This window comes from Lepidochelys kempii, chromosome 2 (genome assembly GCF_965140285.1).
Source record: "Lepidochelys kempii isolate rLepKem1 chromosome 2, rLepKem1.hap1, whole genome shotgun sequence".
NCBI lineage: Eukaryota > Metazoa > Chordata > Testudines > Cheloniidae > Lepidochelys > Lepidochelys kempii.
Window position 1 is genome coordinate 130600002 of NC_136381.1, and position 21132 is coordinate 130621133.

Here is a 21132-nt window from a genome sequence, read left to right on the forward strand (position 1 = left end):
ATAGGAGCTGTAATTATGTCTAATCCTACACAGAGAGGCACAAGGGAGGTTTTATCCTTGCACCACCATGCAGAGTTAAGATCTAGAGGATCTTGGCTGGTAGACTATTTTGTTTTAATTTTTTACCAAGTGTTGGATTAAAAAAGCTGAGATAGCGTGTGAGAGAGATTTAGAACGCACTATGTTGTTGGGCGGCAGATCCTATTTTGGCCTTACTAAAGTACTTGACAATTTCTCATTATTATATTGAGTAAAATTAATTTTTCAACTTTGTGATAGAATATAAACTGATATTTTGTTCCTGGGTCAAAAAGAATGAGACCTGGTCGAATTATTTACAGTTCCAGTCCTTGTCAAACTGTGACAGGCAGATTGAAGCAGAATTTTTCTGTTCCCTACATGTTCTGATATGTCATTATCTAAAAAAAATGAGATGCTTTAAATGACAGCACTTTAAAATGAATGATTTGCATAACATGTTTTTAAATTCAGTGGTATGGGAGGAAAAGAGATATTGTATCTATTTGGAATGTAATTAGTGAAAAGAGTAATTAAAAAAAAAAAGAGAAAAATTGCATAGCTCCACATAATTCAAATATCAAAATCAAGGACTCTTAATCTACGCCGGCCCAAATTAAAAGACTTTTGCTACAGAACACCATACTATCTTAGTAGAATTTAACAAACAGAAATAACAAACAAACCAATAAAAGATTTATTTGCTACTTAGTCTCAATCAATGTCAAATTAAGCATAATTTTTTATAATCCCTTTAAAATCTTTGACTTCTACAAATGCAGTGGGTTTAAATCAATGTTGTATCAGTGCATGCTGCCTAGGGTGACTAGACGTCCCGATGTTTAGTTCTTTGTCCCGTGTCCCAACCGATGCATGGTCGGGACGCCATTTGTCCAGATACTGCAGCTTTGGCCGCTCCAGCCTTTTTTTCTTTTTGCTTCCCCCATGTGTCCCAATATTTTGTCCATTTCATCTGGTCACCCTAATGCTGCCAAGAGTGTGTTTACTGAAAGGGAGTCAAGGGACCGCACAATTCAGTGCAAGTCTCTCTCTCCATCTTCAAGTTAAAGGGATCTTTTCTTCCCTTGATGTGGGAAGCAAGGCTCCCATTCACATTAGTATGGGTTGAATATTTTGTCATGGAGATTCTGCTGGAACTTTCTCCTGAAATATAGTCAAGTAACATGCTTGCATTCTGCCAGGCAAGCCACAGTTTTCAACAAAGGTATATCTGTGGAAATACAGGAGAATTCTCTCCGGTAATCTGTGTCCCTACTTATCATAAAAAGAAAAGGAGGACTTGTGGCACCTTAGAGACTAACAAATTTATTTGAGCATGAGCTTTCGTGAGCTACAGCTCACTTCATCGGATGCATACTGTGGAAAATACAGAAGATGTTTTTATACACACAAACCATGAAAAAATGGGTGTTTATCACTACAAAAGGTTTTCTCTCCCCCCACCCCACTCTCCTGCTGGTAATAGCTTATCTAAAGTGATCACTCTCCTTACAGTGTGTATGATAATCAAGGTGGGCCATTTCCAGCACAAATCCAGGTTTTCTCCCCACCCTCCCCAACAAACCCACTCTCCTGTTGGTAATAGCTTATCACAGTCTGCATCCGATGAAGTGAGCTGTAGCTCACGAAAGCTTATGCTCAAATAAATTGGTTAGTCTCTAAGGTGCCACAAGTACTCCTTTTCCTTTTGTGAATACAGACTAACACGGCTGTTGCTCTGAAACCTTACTTATCATAGGGGAAACTGGGACTTCAGAGATTAAAAGGAGATGTTTTTTGTGAGTACCACACCTTTAAATATGTAGGAGTCTCCCTGTCATCCAGAGTGGTAGCTGTGAGGCAGCTGTCATTTTGTTTTCTCTTCAGATGCAGAATGGCACAGAGCAGATCGCTTTGTTCTTTCTCTCTCTCTCGAGTATTATATTTTTTCTCTATAAATCTCTTTGTCGTATTCCTTAATCTGAACTGAAACACAAAATGTAGTTGCCTTAAATGGCTCCCTACCTGAGGTAGGGAGACTTTTGTACATTTAAAGGTGCAGTGCACACACAACAGTATGACATTTGGAACCCTAAGACTCCCTCAGTGCCAACTGGCACAGGGTCTACTGTTCTGTAACAGCAACTCCTCTCAGGCCTGACAAACTCATTGCACCCAACATGCTGCTTTCATATTATTTATCCAAAAAGCGTGTGGTAAGGTATCAAACAAAAGCCAATGACACACTGGTTAATATCATTGTAAAATACTGTATAAGGAGTTGTGCATACACACTGAAACTATGCTTTAAAGTCTATAACAAGGCAAAGCTGGCAACAGGTTTTCTGCCTGACAAAGCATGTCTATTCACCTATCCCTATCTCTGCTGTAAATTAAGCATTACAAAGCCAACACAGTGGATTCTCCAATTACATGTGAAATTAAACAGGACAAATAGGTTGATTGTGTGTGTGGGGAGGGAGGTTGTGAAACAAACAGGAGTATGGGAGGACACCTTGGAGCCAACACCCAGGAAGAAAACCATGGGGGTCAACCTGTTTTAGGAGGAAAAAACAATGATTATTGGAAAATATAAGGAGACACACACACAAACATTTTGTCATCCATTCACAGAGGAAAGCCCTTGAAGTGTCTGGGGTATTCATGAAAACTTGGATCCTGGTTGTGACTGAAAACCAGCAGCTCTGTCAAAGGCTGAATCCTTGAGAGAAAATATACTGTATTACATGGGAAAGGTAACTATTGCTAAGTGTAGACCTAGGATTGCATGTTACAAGTTTTCTTTATATGTAACCTGTTGCTCTTGTTCTTGCTTACTAGCTCTTCAATCTTATCCATTGTTAATAAACTTATGTTCATTTCCACTATAAGTACATTCCAGTGCTGTCTTGTTATAAAAATGATCTGTCCTAAATTGTACTAGTCAAACTGTGTATACACTCTTTCATCAGTGACCGCTTACCTGGTAATTTCTATGAGTGTCCAATGACAGGGCTGAATCCTACTGAGGGAATGCTTTGGCGACTCGGGGGGCTTGTGTGCCTATTACTAAGCTGAACATAGAGAATGAGGTCTGCAGAGGCCTGGAAGACAGTGTTTGTGTGGCCAGAGGCTGTTGGTTTCAGGGAGCTGAGCTACAGCAGAAGCAAACAAGACTGCTTCGCAGTAAGGGGAGGTAGGGCTGAGGTGCCTCACAAATCTGGGTACTTCTGGAGAGTCATAACATCATTTCTCTTCAGGCACCTACATAGCTACAAGGATGCAAGCCTTGAATTTCAAGGTCATTTATTTACCTCTCCTGCTTAAATCTAGATCTGTGTAATACTACCTAGCTCTTATATAGTGCTGTTTCATCAGTAGATCTCAAAGCCTTCAGTCTTTAATGTATTTATCCTCACCACAACCATGGTAAGGAAGTACTATTCCCTCTGCCCTTTTTACAGATGGGAAACTGAGGCACAAAGAGGTTAAGAGTATTCCTACACTTCAATGTAAGCCTGTGCTTGAGCCCAGACTCATCTACACTGCAATTGTGCTAACCTGATGCTCTGATCCAGGGCCTCAGGACCCTGCAGGGCTGGAGGGTCCAAGCTCTATTGCTTTGCATCATAGATGAAGCCCCACTTGACTTGTGTCTGGGAATTATCTGGAAGCGTTCCATAATTCCATAGTACAACTTCCTTAGTCCTCTCTATCCCAACAATCTGAGACACTCTATTGAAAATGAAAGCCCCCCTCCCCCCTGGCAAATGGCAGTAGAGCAGGTGAGTGTTAACCCATTCTCTTCTGATCACCGATCTGTAAGCACACCATCAGAGAGCCTCCTGGGTTTGCAATGGAGAGTGAACCAATCAAGCCTTTTGCCAAGTGAGCTGTTTCCTGGTAACATGCAGGGTGGGCAGTAAAGTTTTCCCACAGTGCACCACACTCCTAGGGCTAGAGCAGCCACATTTGTGGCGGGGGGGAAGAGGGGCGGGAACTAGGAACTCTGCGGTATGGTTAGTTTGACTCAGGTCTGCACACTGCAATATATACACCAGAGCCCTAGGTTTGAGTGCAGGGTTGAAAAGTCGTGACATAGGGTTCAAATACAATGTAGATGCTCAAGCTCAGGGTTCCCTAGCATGGGTCTGCTGACTCGAGTCCACAAAGGACGTCTGTGGCAGAGTAGGGAATTGAACCTGGGTCTTCCTCTAGGCTAGTTCCCTAACCTCTGGACTATACTTTCTCCCTTAGAACTCAGAATTTGGTCCATTAAGGAATTTTCACCCTTTGGTTGTAATAATCCCAGTTCTTCATTGGTTTACATGTGATCATTAACATTTCATATTTTTTTATTTATGTTAATAGATGTAAAAAAATTCTAGATCAGAGTGGAGGTCTCATGAATATTACTTTATCAGCTGAATTTATTATTTGTCAATACTTCATACACTGGACACATGATGTTATTCCAAAATAATATTAGCAGCATATTTTAGTGGCCTAATCCTGCAGCTTTAACAGAAGTATTCCCACTGAAGTCAACAGTACAATTCATGTGAGAAAGGAAAGGATACAGGATTGGGCAACTTTTATAGGTGGCCTAAGCAGTTAAATCTAATGGAAATAATTGTTTCTGATCATGACCCATTATGAGATGATGTGCAAAATCTCACACAATCTATAATTACACATAATTTGAAATCTATGTACCTGCCCATTGTTGTTAATGATATTTTCTTTGTAAAACCTACATAGTTAATAGATTAGGAATGAGGAAAAGAACATACGCTGACATGATTTTATATCTTATAGCTTAAGGCATCCATACAATATCATTCTGCAGAAAATGGGTCTCCTTCACACAACTTTGAAAGAAATCGGATTTTGTAATTTCAGTACATGATCAAAAAGACATCATTTTACAGTGAAGAAACCTAACTTGGCCAGCAATTTACTTTCAGTAGCAACTTACACTACTGTATTCCTCCTTGTTCCTATCTTCATGAGCAACTGCAAACTCTTTTCACAAAGAAAATCATCATAAATATCAATCAATTGAAATCTGTCTTCTAAACATGTGTATTTTAAGTTTTCATTATAGATTTAACATGTTTCATATAAGAGCTTTGGAAGTAGCTCCTATATATTTCTATTATATTCACTCGGGCCTTATATTTACATACATAATAATTTAATGTCTTCATAATTTATGTATGTGTTACAGCAGGAGGCATGCTGTAAAATTATATATATTGCTAGTATTTGGGACACAAAAAAGTGCAGAGGAAGACCCAGGTTCAATTCCCTACTCTGCCACAGACTTCCTGTGTGGATTCAAGCCGTGCTTCAGTTTCCAATAATTCACTTTAAACTTGGGGTTGGTTTTAAATAAAACACATGAAACAATCTTAAAACCTATTTTTGTTTTGTTTTAATTTTTCCCACCAGGCCAGGTGCAGTCTGACCTAGTTCTGATATTCATACAGTGAATTCTGTTACAATAAGGAAAGAACTAAGCGCATTATTACTAAATAAATAATTGTACTGCAGCTCTACACTTGCCATTTTAATTATGGCAAGGTCAACAGGTTTTCTGTAGACCCAGGCCATAACAAACAACATAAACATGGAATTCAGTTTTAAATTCTGATTTAGTACATGCACTTTTTTCAAATAAGAAATAAAAATTCTTTGCAGGGTGATATTTTCTGGTCACAGCTGTGACTTCCCTCACCCCCACCCCCAGCCCCTTTTGAGTATCGTAGCCATTCCTCTATTTCTCAGCTTTAACCATCAGAGTTGAGTTCTTCCCTACCCACTTGAAATCTGGCTAAATACTATGACAGAGCTGAATGAGGCCTGATCTTCCATAGGTGTAAATCAAATAGTCTGATGTCATTGAAGGTACTGATTTATATAAGGTGAGGATTTGGTCCTGACTTTTCAGCCACAAGGCAGTGTATCATAAATTGCAGGCCCATGGTAGTGAGAATTTTGGACAAGGCCCCATGTGCTCCACAGCATGCTGTACTTAATTCTTTATTAGATCCCTGTTTTCTGTAGTACTTTTGTGTGGCTGACTGCTAATTTTGGTGGCTATTTCATATTAATGGGAAAAAAAGAGTTTTTTTTTTAAATAAATAATTATGAAACTCATTAATGCAATGAAATTAGGAGCCCCTGTGTAAATTATTGCCATTACATCCCCACTTGGAGAAGTCAGGGAGATCATTGCAAGATGAGCACAAATGCTGGATGTTCTGCTGAGATCATCAAAAGTGAACTAGTTAACAGAGCGTATACTTAAACGGGTGGTGGAGGAGGAGGCGTGGGGAGTGCAAGTATCTCTTTGCTGTTAGTGGTTGTAATGAATGCACAATGGCCTTTTGAAGGTTCCTCCCCTCCCCCCCAAACCTAATCTCAAGAAGAGATAAGCACCTGCCATTTCCCACTGACTTCAGTGGTATCAGACCCTTTTCAAGCTGGTTGTAAGCCAGCACTGAAAGCTTGAGTTGATGATTGGTTATTTGTACAGCATCAGAAGCAAACAGCCTAGGTCAGACTGCACCTGACCTGGTGGGAAAAATTTAAAACAAAACAAAAATAGGTTTTAAGATTGTTTCACGTGTTTCATTTAAAACCAACCCCAAGTTTAAAAGAGAATTATTGGAAACTGAAGCATGAGGCTTGACTCTGATCTTGCTGTACACCACTGTACAGAAATGTGCATTGATTCAGTGAAGTCAGTGGAATTGCATTGTTGCGATCAGAATCAGGCCTTTGTCCTGCACTCAAAGCCCACATGGTGCTGCCTCCTCTTTTATCTCAAGATAGTTAAATTTAGCAAGTAAAACTTCAGAGCTCGTAAAGGTACCTTATCTTGTAGGCAACAAATCTATTTATAAAGTTATCTTGTCCGACTGTAAAGATTTTCAAATAAATTAGGTTTGTGCTGATGGGAAGATGTTGCTAAACACGTGCGATAGTCTTCCACTTGCAGCTGCATCTTACAAAGAATACTGCATTACACATATTATAGTGCAGTCATTGTGGCCCTGATTCAGGAAAGCATTGAAACATGTGTAAGTCCATCCATATGCAGCACAATACTTAATTACATTCTTACCTTTTAGCATGTACTGAAAAATAAGCATGTGGCCAAGTGCTGTCCTGAACAGAGGTATTTCCTGAACTGGTGCTTATTTTAGTGACTAGCAAACCATATTGGAATTTTCCATTGAAATGTGTCGTTGTTGTTGTTGTTAAATATTTATATTGTCGTAGTGCCTAGAGGCCTCAACCATGTCAGGACCCCATTGGGGTAAGTGCTCTACAAACACATAGAAAATTAATCCCTGTTCCTAAACACTTACATTCTGAAAGACAAGACATAAGAGGTGGATGAGAAAAACAAAGGGAGTCAGGGTGACAGCAAGGGAGATGGGAATGACAAAAGTACACAAATCTTAGGATCAGTAAGCACAGCTTGCTACCTGACTAACCAGAAATAGACTGAGGCAGTATTGCAAATTCTTGACATCTTTGGTAATTTTTTTCTTAAAGGCTCAGCTCCTGGAGTCATGAGATTAAGTTATGGGACTTCTGGCTTTAATTATAAACTATATAAAAATTCTAGCCTTTACGACTGCAGAGGAAATCTTGGGAACATGAACTCAAAAGGCTGAAAACCAAGATGACAAAAAGAATTCAAAGCTTATTAGAAATAAAAATAATCCAAAGCTTATTCTTTTTGAAGCCATATGAATTGTAAGTCTATCACATGATTTTTGAACACTTTGGTTGGTAAGACTACCACACTCATTTTCATGGTAATTACCAACTACTCCATCTCATGGTCAAATCTCTCCATCACTACTCACATCTACTGGATTTGAGCTGAGATGAAAGTACCCCTAACAAATCTTATTTTTTCAACTAGAGATGAATGTTGGTATGGATTCAGATAAATCAAGCAATAAATGAATGTGTCACGGCTGTATTACTTGAGTACAGTAAAAATAATTTACTACCAGAAGTAATTACATACTTTATTAAAATAGTATTAGTAAGAACTAAGGCCAGATCATTGTCTCTCTGTGTGTGTATAAATGTGTGTGTGTGTGTTCCAATTTGAAATAAATGAGGAAATCTAGTTACAAAACCAGAGTAGAGTTGGCTAGAGTTTGGTATGGTTTCTTATCTTGTTTGTTTGTTTTTTACTCTTTATATATTTCACTAGTGCTGCATTTTTTCATTTAGAGGTACATTTTTCATGTTTGTGGGTAATTATATTTTCATAGATTCTAAAGCCAGAAGAGACCACTGTGATCATCTAGTCTGACCTCCTGCATAAGACAGGCCATAGAACTTCCCCAAAAGAATTGCTAGAGCAGAGCTTTTAGAAAAACATCCAATCTTGTTTTATGTAGAACAAGTAAAATATGTATTTTTAGAATGTGCTATGACATGCATTATTGCTGCATGCTCAATAATGCAACAGAATGTAACATACTTGTGATTATGGAAAACATAGGCTCTAACGCTGAAATCAATGAGACTCCACAGTGGGTTCATGGGCCCATAAAGGTCCATGGTAGCTGATACCTGTGCAGTATCAGGGCCAGGTCAGATCAGGTATAGTGCTGTCTCTTCCTAATGTCTTTTTTTTGTAATCAATACTGTTATTAAAAGGCAACTGCAGTCCTTAATGGAAAAATTGGGGATGAATTGGTATACTTAAATTATATATACTTATATATAATATATAAATTAATATATATTATATTAATTAATATAATTTATAATTGCTATGATTTAATTATATATATTATAGATATATATTAAAATATATAAATATATAATATATTTCCAATTTCTGCAATGGCCGTCGCTCACATAGCCATCTACTTCATCATTTTACCCGTCATTACACAACCATTAATTTCCCCATTCCTTGACTTACACAGCTAACTATTTCATGCTTCTACTCAAGCCACCATTCCTTATTTTCGTCACTAAGCTTCAGTTATGTTGCTTTGGTTACTTGGACTGGCATGGTTCCACAGCTTATTAAAGAAGTGGGACAATGGAGATATAGAGCAAGGAGGAAAATACCTCTGTGTGTGTGTGTGTGATATATCTATATCTATATCTATATCACATATGATATCTATCTATCTATCTATCTATCTATCTATCTATCTATCTATCTATCTATCTATCTATCTATCTCACATATGATATATAAAAGAGAGTGGGGAAAGGAGGATCCAGCAGAAGGGATTGTGTAATAAAAAAAAAAAAAAAAAAAACCTAGCAACAAGGGGCAAAGACTGAGAAGATTTAGGCATGGGCTATATAAAGAGGAGGTCTGCACTCACGTGTACAGGTTAACAATGAAGAGGATACACCTAACATACTATTTTGCATCCCAAACCTGCACTGTAATATAGCATCAAAAAGAGTTATTTGGCTATAGGAATTTTTCTCTGTACCCTTAGATAACCTTATGAAATTGGCTAATATAACCTTGCATATCAGACTATAACAAAAACTGCATCTATTAGTTTGGAGACTGATTTAGGTGTTTTTTTTTTCTGCATTTAGAGCTTTCTTTTCTTTTCTTTTCCTTTCCTTTTCAGAACTGTTACTGAATTCAGTAGGCACACAAATCCATGAGGAACTTAATTATTCAGCATCCATATTGCAGCTCCTGAGCATTTTGTAAACTACATATAATCTTGGCAAGAGCATCACAGGCCTTGCACACCTTACAAAATGTGTAGGAGTCTATGGACAACTTAATTATTCAGCATCTGTATCACAGTTCCTTTGCTTTTTATGAAGTGCATTTGGCCTTTTGCCTACCTCAAGAAATGTGTACTGATCCATGCAGATTTGAAGTTGTGTTGACTTTCTGAGAGGATTAAAATAAACTATTCAGATGTCATGAATGGAGCAAGACTACATCTCCGAGGAACAAACATCCATATTACTGCCTGAAGACTATTTGGCAATTCTGCCACAACTTCTGTGCACCTTATGAAGTATGTAGGGCTGACACACTTGCTGAAGTTTTATGTGCTTTCCAGTGTAATATGTCCCATAAAGTGTGCAGGAATAATTAACATGCTGAATTATTAAGTTGTCTATGAACAGGTATGGACTTTGTAAGGCTGTGACACATTTGTTAAGTTTCTGAAGCAATAAGGTTCTCATTCAGCAAAGTACTAACACTTTAAGAAAGCTGAAGTCCGTCCTTGCTCAGTAAAACACATAAGCATGTACTTGTTTTACTGAAGTCAGTGAGACTTCAGCATGTGCTTTACTGGGACCTAATAGTCCATGATACTCCTGAGAGATCCATAAGATGCCAACTGTTTGTTCTTAAGTTCCTATTCCAGAACATAATACTCCAGCACATCTACTTTTTCTCAGATGTTATGAGTGTTCTTGCTCTTTTAAAGTTCAGTCTTGCCAAAAATCACTGTGTATGGAGGAAACATGTAACTGTTTTCCAGTAAGGGCATAAAAGGTATTTCTAAAAGTTAAACCGCTTGCATTTTGCAAAAGAAGGGATTGCTCCTTCATTAGGTTGTTTGGGACTGAGCTTGCTTCCAGGTATTCATGTTGCTTGTTTGGTAGCAATCACATGAGGTATAACCAAGGATATGTATTCACATGGGGTTAAAGGATATGGAATACCAAAGACAAAATCCTGACCCTTCTAGATTGGAGATTCCTTCTTTAGAAGGATAGCACAAATTCATTAACAGAGGCAGCAGCCAGAGACGTTTTTCACCAGTCAAGCCTTGACAATGTTCTACTGAAGCTAGGAGATATTGTAGAAGAACTTGATCTCCTGCCGCAATTAATTTCATCGGATGACTGTATGGTGCATATGACTGTGGATTCACTGTTCTAGCAGTCATGAAGTCAAATGCCATGACTCTGTTTTCAAAGGGAGTGAGCAGTTGTATGACCAGCCATTACATTTACTGCTAAGATAGTAGTAATCTTCTCTCATTTTTAAGGTCATGAGCTAATTGCCTGTGAGGCTCAGAAAAATAAATTCTCCCAGATAAACTCAATGTACATATGCATTACATAGGTGACTGTGTAATGTGGTGATTTTCACTTCCTCTGAAGCAAAGTATTAGCTACAAGATAGCAGCCTAAGGTGGGATGCTAGAGTGGTTGAAGAAAATCCTGATCTGGTTTGGCAAATCCTCTATGGAAGATATTCACTCTGTTTAATGGGGTTTATTATAAAATAATAAATTGACAAAGGATAATCCATTTATTTCTAAGTACATTTAGCAAAGGCACTTAACAAGTGTCTCCATGATAGCAACTGTATACAGCTGATATTTTTAACAGCCAGTTCACCAGTGGTACATGTCCTTTTGTTGCATATATCAGTAGATTATGGTATGATGTGTGTGTTATGATAAGTGATAGATTCTAGAGTTCCTTTTATTAACCATTGTCTTTATTTGCTGTCATACAGAGCAATATTCATGATTTTCTGCACTAACAGTGTTTGTTGTAAGAAATCTTTAATTTTACATATGGGAAAGATTTGCCTAAACAACAATGTGACATTAAAATTTATCTCTATGTTACTGGGATACACAGAGCAAGAGAGCTAATTTGAATGAATAATGCTGGGTATGAATCCTTCATGTGTTCAAAGCTTCATGGCTTTTTTAATACTTAAAAATTACAAAGAAAACATGATAGCAAAGGAAATTGGCATGGATGTATAGTCACTGTATAGTAAATTCAGGTCACTCTAATATTTAAACAAAGCTGATGCTTTGAGTTAAGATTTGGGGGGAGGGGTCTATTCTCCTTCCCTTTAGCTTTGCTCAAAGAGCAGAAAAGCAGGAGATAGAAAATAAGTAAAAGCCACAAGAAAAAAATGGAATGAAACAAAATTACTGTTGCACACAGTGATAGAAAAAGCACGCTCTCAAATTTTATGTGCACTTTTCAACTCTGACAAGACAAGGATAAATATCTTTTCAGTGCAGTACACTTTGAAACATATAAATCAGATACAGAATAGCAAGCACTTATTCTGTAGACTAAATTGCTTTCTGTAAAGTTTAAAGCAATGACAGTCAAGATCAGCCTGTACTCTTGTGCAAACCCTGCAGATCCTAGTTTTCTCTCTCTCTCGGCATCTGATTTTCACGCACCATCTGAGCTGACTTGGGGAGCATCAACAATAACACCACCACCAATAGCAAACAGCTGTCTGGATGCTGCAGATCTATAGCTCCATCACCTACACAACTGTGTTTTTGTTTTTTTAAATAGCTTGTTATTTGAAATCTAAGTGAATTTGGAACTCAGATAGTGGTATTAAGGCTAGGTGATGCTGCTCCTTAATGTGCTTTCTCTTTTACTGCTGGAGAATTTGGTTCAGTTGAGATTAGTGATTGTTTATCATATTTAGGGAGATGCTGTGTATCTACAAATCACCCCATAATTTGCATAGCTCAAAATAGACTGAAAGTAAGTGCTAGGTCTGCCCGTTGCCCAATGTTGGATTTCATCAGCAAAATCAAATTATAAAACAGCTTGATGAAATAAATGTAATTGGCCTGATCCTCAGCTAGTGTAAAACAGCATCACTCTATTGAAATTGATGGAGCTACACCGACTGGTGATCTAGCCTATTGCTAGTATGGAACGCAGTGAACATATTTTTGACAACTGAACTTGTAATGCTGCCAAGTATAATGCTTGCAAGGCCTATTGCATGTGAACGAACCACATTAATTTGCGGCTGTGCTTCTCTTCCAATATAAGCTTCTTTTCACTCGACCATTCTCTCAGAAACCTTTATTCCCCCCCCACACACACACCCCTGGCCGCCATACTTTATATTTTTCTCCCATGGCCAGATTTCTGCTCAGCAATTTTTCATTCCTCTCTGGTAGAATGGAGACTCATAGCTACCATGTACTGTGATGTCTGATCCATTATTAGCCTGTCATGGATTCTCCAACTGGCAAATAGGAATTACAGTCAGCCATCCCTGATCTAAAGCCAGAGGAAGTGGAAGAGAAATTATGGTTGGTGTGGCCTTTGAAACTAATACCTAAACTGTATTGTTAAATGTATTCACCTAAATTTGGGTTATTGCTGATTATGTACTCTAGCATATGACTTTTACAAACAAACTCTGTATTTATGGATAATCTAAGCACTATACCCAGATGTACAGACACTTTTCTCAACCTGTGTATTACATAATGTTTTTTTAACATTAGCTTTAATAACATGTCTATACCTAGCACACAATGGGAGGAACACCATGCTAAAGTGGTGAGGTAATTTAAACCCCACCTATAGGGTAGCTAGATGCAGGGTCAGGTACCCATTACCTCAGAGAAGAGCAGGGATGGGCTAAAAAAGCTTAGGAAGGGAAAACTGTGTGTGAGTGCTCTTTCTATCCCACAAACCATGACCTCCTCCTGAGTCACAAGGACCTAGATTCAATTTCAAGAGAAGAATGGGCTATAAATGTTAATAAATGTCTTTACCGCTTCCTTTGTAACTCAGCTTCTTGCTCCATTACTGAAACCATTTAGCTAGTTCTCAGTAATGCATTTTTGGTATAATTTACTTTCACTTTCCATGTTTTCTCTATTGTGTTTTGCCTTCTACAATGCATAATATAAATAAAGCCGATAGCCATAATCTCCTGAGTGCACCGTTTAAGGAAATGCACTCTGAGGCATCTTGAAAGCTCTTTTCCAGGCTATGTCCATTACAGCAGATCTGCTTACCCCTTATTAGATGGGACTAGGAGCATCTAAAATGTCCCCCCTTGTTTAAGTCTATGGCAAACCTGGGAGTTCATACTACTGTGACATAACTTTGGGCATCTGTTAAAGTTTTCTAGCTTCATCTTACATATGAGTGTGAATCCGATGTCAGCATGTAGAAAAGAAACCTGATGATATTATTTATTGTTACTATTGTGGTAGTTCCTGTCCCCACAAACAGGAATTAAAGCCCCATTCTATTTGGCACAATTCAAACAAATACCAAAAAAGATGGTCCTTGACCCAGAAATCTTGCAGTTTGGGTTTTTCTCCCATTAAGAACAAACAATTACCATTCCAATGGGCTAGCAGATGTGTGGAAATGTGAGGCAGAAACTACTGAGTTTTCCCCAATTTTCCCTCTGAGGGCAGCTCTATACTACAGATTTACAGTGGCATGACTGCACTGATGCAGCTGCACTGCTGTAGCACTTGTAGTGAAGATGCTCTAAGTCGATAGGAGAGAGTTCTTCTGTAGGCTTATGTCACGGAGTCCCCAGGCAATGCTCTGGAACTGCTCCCTACGAAGCCAGGCAGGACTCTGGTGAAGTCTGCTCTCTGTGAGCAGACTGTCTTCAGAGCAAAAAGCTCACACCGCTTCCACCTTCCTGGGTCTGACCTCAGAGCATTCAGCATCCTCTGCCCCTCCGTGCACTTCCCACAGCAAGTCCCCCCAGGCGGGGTCCTGGGGAAGCCAGAGGGCCCTGCACCCCAACTTCGCAGTCAGATGTGACTCTTAGCCAGCCAGTAAAACAGAGGTTTATTCGATGACAAGAACACGGTCTAAAACAGAGTTTTTAGGTACAGAGAACAGGACCCCTCAGCCAGGTCCATTTTGCGGGGCAGTGAGCCAGACAACCATGTCTGCACTTCACTCCACGTCCCCAGCCAGTCCAAACGCAACTCACCCTCCAGCCCCTCCTCCTCTGGGCTTTGTCCCTTTCCCGGGACAGGAGGTCACCTGATTCCTTTGTTCTCCAACCCTTTAGCTATCACCTTGCAGGGGGGAAGGGCCCAGGCCATCAGTTGCCAGGAGACAGAGTGTTGGCTATTTATAAAAGGTACACTGGCCCTTTTTTCTGCAACAATTACACCCCCTTATCCCACCACCTAGAGACTTAAGAAAGGCATAAGGGAAATTGAGGCACCCCTACAATATTCAGAGGAAACATTAAGAACAGTCCCACTTCGTCACAGCTTACTAACTCCTCCTCCACGAGAGATGGTAGTTATGTCAGTGGGAGAAGCTCTCCCACCAACATAGCGCTGTCCACACCAGTGGTTAGGAAAATATAACTGTGTTGCCAGGGTGTGGATTATTCACATCTGAGAGACATAGTTATACCGAATTAATTTTGTATTGTAGACCAGGGCTCTGTGGGGAAAATCACTTAGATAAGGTCTGCACTACCACCACTTATCCTGGCAAAACTTATGTTGTTCAGGGGTGTGAAACCCGCATCCCTCACCCCCACCCCCCCAGAGCAACATAAGTTTCGTCGGCATAATGTATGCACAGTATGCACAGAGCTGTGTCGGCAGGAGAGCTTCTTCCGCCAACATAACAACCGCTGCTCATTGAGGTGAGTTTACTAGTTTCTCCTTAAACCATCGCTTCTGTAAATCACCAGCACATTTGAGCACTTACAATAAAACAAAAGTAGGTGTTGGGTTTTTTTTTTGGTTTTTTTTAAAGAAAGTGTACAGATTTAACTAGAAATGAGAGAAAATGATGGAAATAAATGGTTACAATACAAAGCAAAATAAAATAAAGCAAACTGGATCTACATGTATCAATAGTTACCTTTCCTATCTAATAAAGTAGGTTTCCCCTCAAAGTTCAGTCTATTGCAGAGTTGGCTGGTTTCACGGGAACAAGAATACAAATATTCATGATTCTCTTCCCGCCCAATGCTCCACAAGGGGCTTCCCCATTCCAGCAAATGGATCCATAGTGCTTCTCCCTCCCTGTGTTATACTGAAAAGAGTCTTTTGTTTACAGTCACAGACAGGGTGAATCTCTCTCTTGTTCTAAAGTTCTTTTTATCTGCAAGTTGTTTTGATTGTTTGCCATTTACTGGGAAACCGCCAGAGGCAAAATCCTAGTATCACACAAGGCTAAACAATTGAGCTTTGTGTTGCGTCACTAGCTAAATAGGGCAGGGGGACAACTTCTCCCTGCCCAAAAGGGCCATCACCGAGGCTAGTTATCCACTACTGACTAATTTTTACTCCAAGTCCACAAAGCATATTTTATTTTATTCCTAAAAATATTACCCAGACATACATCTTGCAATGATTCTGAATCTGGACAAGTTACAAGCTTTCCGTAGATACTTTATGGGTAAATATCCTGTAAGATAGGTGTTTGGTGTAGTGAGATTGTCAGGTCTGAGGTGAGAGATGTTTGCAAAGAGCAGGGGGCCCTTTGCCACGGGGTTGCTGTGTCACAGGGTATAATGAAACTACTGTAGTTCACAATAGGGAGTGTACTAAATGATTAATATTTGAACATTGAAATCAATGGGGTGGCATGGGTGTAAATGAAGGCAGAATCTGACCTTGAATGAGTTCTAATTTCAGCTTCCTGGCTTCCTTAGAACCAAGTTATAATACCAAATTCAAAATTGAATTCATTATGCCTTTTAAACCAAATTTGGAGTTTAAAACAAACCTATCATCTAAAAGCAAAACTCAGTCAAACCATCTGCATGTGTGTAAAAGCCAAATTAATGTTATGTGTTTGACACAAAATCACAAATCAGCTCACGTTTGCTCTAAACTTGGCTCAGGTTTGCTTAAAGTGGTAGCAACCTTCTGATGAACTTGGGCTTAGGTTTAAATTTGTTGTCAAATTCAAAACCTGGTGCATTGGAGCTTTTATGGCAAGGAATTTGCATGGCTCTAATTAGTTAGGATTTTGAAATGCTTCCTTCCTAGATATTAGTAACTGATAAAAATTATCTTTGGTATATTGCCAGCCATTTCCTCTTATACCTTGAAGACATTAAGAGGGCACAAAATAATCTAGCTGTCTTCCAGCACAGAATGACCCATTAATATTTTTCTCTCCATTCCCCTCCCCTTCTTTTTTCTGTTAAGCTTCATTCTGACTTGGACAAGGGAGCGGGCACTGTTAAATACACCCTCTCAGGAGATGGAGCTGGCACGGTATTTACCATTGACGAGACCACAGGGGACATACATGCCATAAGGAGCCTTGATCGAGAAGAAAAGCCTTTCTACACACTCCGTGCTCAGGCTGTGGACATAGACACCAGGAAACCACTGGAGCCTGAATCAGAGTTCATCATCAAAGTGCAGGACATTAATGATAATGAGCCAAAGTTCCTAGATGGGCCGTATGTTGCCAGTGTCCCGGAAATGTCTCCAGTGGGTGAGTAAGGAATATATACCCCTTGATAACTAACTAGATCCTACTTACTGGTTTTCAATGTTAATTTCCTACAGAGGAAGCTGCAGGGGAAATTTAGCTCCTAAAATTCCTGGTTAGAACACCGAAAATTGCTGGGTTTGTTCTTAGGGATATACATATTTCAATTTTATTTTAGCATTATCTTCTTACATTCAAGTCTCTTCTCTTCCCCACTGTTAATGTATAAATGGCTACCAAGGGATTTAAGTTATAGCCTGCACTGGGAAGGATTTGGGGTAAGTATGTTTAGGGCTGTACAGCAGTAGGAGCCAGGATAACTCAAACAAAATGGGTCCATGGGCTTTGGGAGGAATGCAAACAGGAAGGATGTTTGCACATTGTGGTGTGCTCTCTCCTTGCACCAGCTCAGCTGTCCAGGGCAGAGGCTTAGCACAGAACCATGGCACTAGCCTATCTGCTCTACGCGGTGGTGCTAGATTCACACAATTTTTGCACTCAGGTGATTATGAAAGGTGCCTGGGCATTGGTACAATGGGGAAAAGACTCTTGGTGCCTGGTCCCCACTACTTTGTGCATCCATTAGAACAGCCACAATCTGGCTCTTAAATGGTTACAAACTGTGCTCACATCAAGATCAGCTATCCACACAACCTGGGGATAGAAACAAGGATTTCAGTTCAAACAAACAACAAGAACCAATTTCTCTCCCAAGGTAGTACTACCTGACCAACAACCATTTTGCTTAGTTCTGATTTATGGGACAGGGGGCAGAAGCTTTCACATATCCATGTCTAGGGTGCCTGGTTGCTGCTGTTTATTACCCTCTTTACTGACTCCAAAACTGCTTTCCCTTTTCCGGGCACATTCACAAATCAGAGTTGCTCATCACCTCCTAGGCTATAATTTAAAACTCCAAGTATGAACAATTGCTAAGGCTTTCTAACTCTGAAACTGTAGAGACAGCTTTTCCTGGCCCTCTAACTAAACAACACATATAATGGAGACTGGATAGACTATTGTGGGGGCAAAAAAAGGTTAGCCAGTTACCTAAATTGTCCTATGGAATTAACTGGGATGTGTATGAAATTTGTATATGTAATATGATCAGGCAGTCAGATCATGTTATCATCCTGACCTAACAAGTAGGTTCAGAGAAGTTCAGTAAGTTATAAAAATGCACATGCAGTTCAATTAGTTAATAATGAAAAGGACTGGTTAGATTTGAGTTCAAAATATAGTTCCCATGAGTGGATATATCAGATAGTAAATGAATGCTAATAGGATATGACCTTATACCAAAAGACAAAAAGAAATGATGACCAATAACACGGTTTGCATGATCAGGGAATTCTTTTCTTTTTTCCCTCTATTGTGGATATGTATGTATAGAAACTAACAAAATAGAACCAGGTGTCTCATTGCATGAGGAGCTGCCTTCAGATTCTGCTGTATAGTATGTCTAATACACTGCACTAAGCACTGTGAGCTAGATTCACAAAGGGGCTTAGGTGCCTAACTGCCCTCATAGATGCCCAAGTCCAAAAAGTAAGCACTACTGACATTCAAATATCCACTGCTCTGCTGCTGCCTAACCCAGTAGGCACCTAAATCCTCATACGTGTCTAAATTTCCACTGGTATGCCTGCCCAAAGCTGCTGAAGTTCTCACAATGGTCCTACAGCTAATTTGAGCTGCTTGCAGTTCTGGGACATGCATAAGCCCCAACAGGATTCTCAAACTAGGTGTTCCCCTACCTATCTTGTCTGTAGGATCTGATCCAATAGGCATGCACTGAGCATGCCTAACCCTCCTAAAAGACAGCTGGGGGCAAGCAGATCTTGAATTTTTGAGGCTGGTCCATGGATGTGTCAGCAGAACACCCAATAGCCCAGTAGTTAGGGCATTCATCTGGGATATCAGAGTAATAGGTTTGAATTTCCACTCTGCCTACAAAGACGCATTCTCTACTGGTATCCTCATATCAGGACTCCTTGTTCTCCAGTTGTTTTCTCTGCCTCTAGAACAGTGGTTCCCAAACTTGTTCTGTCGCTTGTGCAGGTAAAGCCCCTGACGGGCCGGGCTAGTTTGTTTACCTGCCGCATCCGCAGGTTCGGCAGATGGCGGCTCCCAGTGGCCACTGTTCGCTGCTCCAAGCCAATGGAAGCTGCTGGAAGTGGCGCGGGCCATGGGATGTACTGGCCACCACTTCCAGGAGCTCCCATTGGCCTGGAGCAGCGAACCGCGTCCTCTGGGAACCGCCATCGGCCGAACCTGTGTGTGTGTGTGTGTGTGTGTGTGTAATTGAGCCTGTTTATAAGAAAATATTGCCAGTATTGTACTTTGTATTTTTTTTAATTAACTATTGGTGATAGTGGGAATTATTCTGCCTCCACAGCTTTTAATTAATAAGTATCTAAAAATGGGTGCCCTAAAATATTTATATTTTGTTTTACTTGAAAATTCTATTTGGTATAGATTTAGTACTGACTCTGTATCATGATTGTGATAAAGTAGACCTCACCACCACGGTGCCTCCTGCTGCCCATCCTGGGAATTAGTTCTCGGCCTTTCCAGTCCACCTTCAGCTAATGGTGTCACACGTGCTGTCACTGCTATCTCTACTCTTTGGACCCACATTGCTCTCTTGACTGCAGCATCCTCTTCTGGGCACAATCATCCGGCAGTGCCCCACTCCGGTATCTCCCCCCTTGCAGGGGACTGGTAGTCATTAGTCCCGCCACTTGCCTCCGCGGCCAACTGCAGTCCAAGGTCCATCCCCTCACCTCAGGGGCAAACTGCAGTCTGGATCCTGGCCACTCACCTCATTGGCAAGTGGGGTGCAAGGGGGGGACCCAGGCCCGCCCACTACTCTAGGTCCCTACCGAGGGACCCTACAGCTCCTCCAACCTGATGTCTATTTTCCCTGGGCCACTTCCCCCATAGCCCTAGCACCCTCTCAGTCCTTGTAGCAAGGCCCCAGCCTGGCAGAGGTCAGCCAGCAGCTCACCCTCGCACTCTGCTGCCCCTGCTAAGCACTGTGCTATCTATGGCACTTCTTCAGGCAGGCAGCCAGTCCTCCTCCCTTGCCTTCCAGGGGGAGACTTCCTTTTGTTCTGCTGAGCAGCCCTTTATATATGGTCCTTGCCAGCCCTGATCGACTGCTTCAGCAAGCCTTCTCCCTATTGGTGGGCTCAATAAACCGTTTCCTGATTTGTTGGTTCTGTGCAGCCTCCCTGTTGCTGCTTTTAACCTCTTCTTCTCCCTTTGTGGGGCAGCTGCCCACCACAATGATACTAAAGTTATCTATATAAATATTTTAAATTTGGCATCCTCCTAAGCTTGCTGCAACAAACATCTGTTTGATAAGATTTTTGGAGAAGTGTGAGGGTATGTTGCCCACAACGAAGAAGGGGTGCAAAGGAGTTTCTGTAAGTGGCTGGCTAGTAGCATGCCTGTTGAAATGATTAGTTCAATGCTGCTGCAATTTGATTGTTTTATGAATGGTGTGTTGGGCATCTAGAGACTTGGATCGGCATTTTTTAAAGATTATTATTTAGAACTAAATACATAAATAATTGAATGTGTTGTATGTTGTTCAAAATAATAATTATAATTTGATTCTATTTGCCATGTATGGATAAAGTGTCCATACTATACAATAGGGCAGGTGGGATGACATGGTATCTATCTCTCCCTTTTCTGTGCTTCCCAGCTATTTTGTATGATGGTTAGTGCCTATGAACTCATTTCTTGCATTTAACCTTGATCCCATGGTGTAGTGTTTTAATTGCCTACCAAGAATAGACATAGAGGCCATCCAGATGAATTACAGTGATCAATAAGCAAACTAATTAGTGAAGTGTTAGTAAA

At 40.2% G+C, this 21132-nt stretch overlaps 1 protein-coding gene across 1 annotated transcript in view; it reads left to right on the top strand.

Moving 5' to 3' along the window:
• The window catches only part of CDH12 (cadherin 12), a 206596-nt gene that overhangs the window by 38849 nt on the left and 146615 nt on the right, over positions 1-21132 (top strand). The window contains exon 2 of the mRNA XM_073329466.1: positions 16968-17262. Within this exon, the coding sequence (XP_073185567.1) occupies positions 16968-17262 (295 nt within the window). The remainder of the gene's footprint in view (positions 1-16967; positions 17263-21132) is intronic.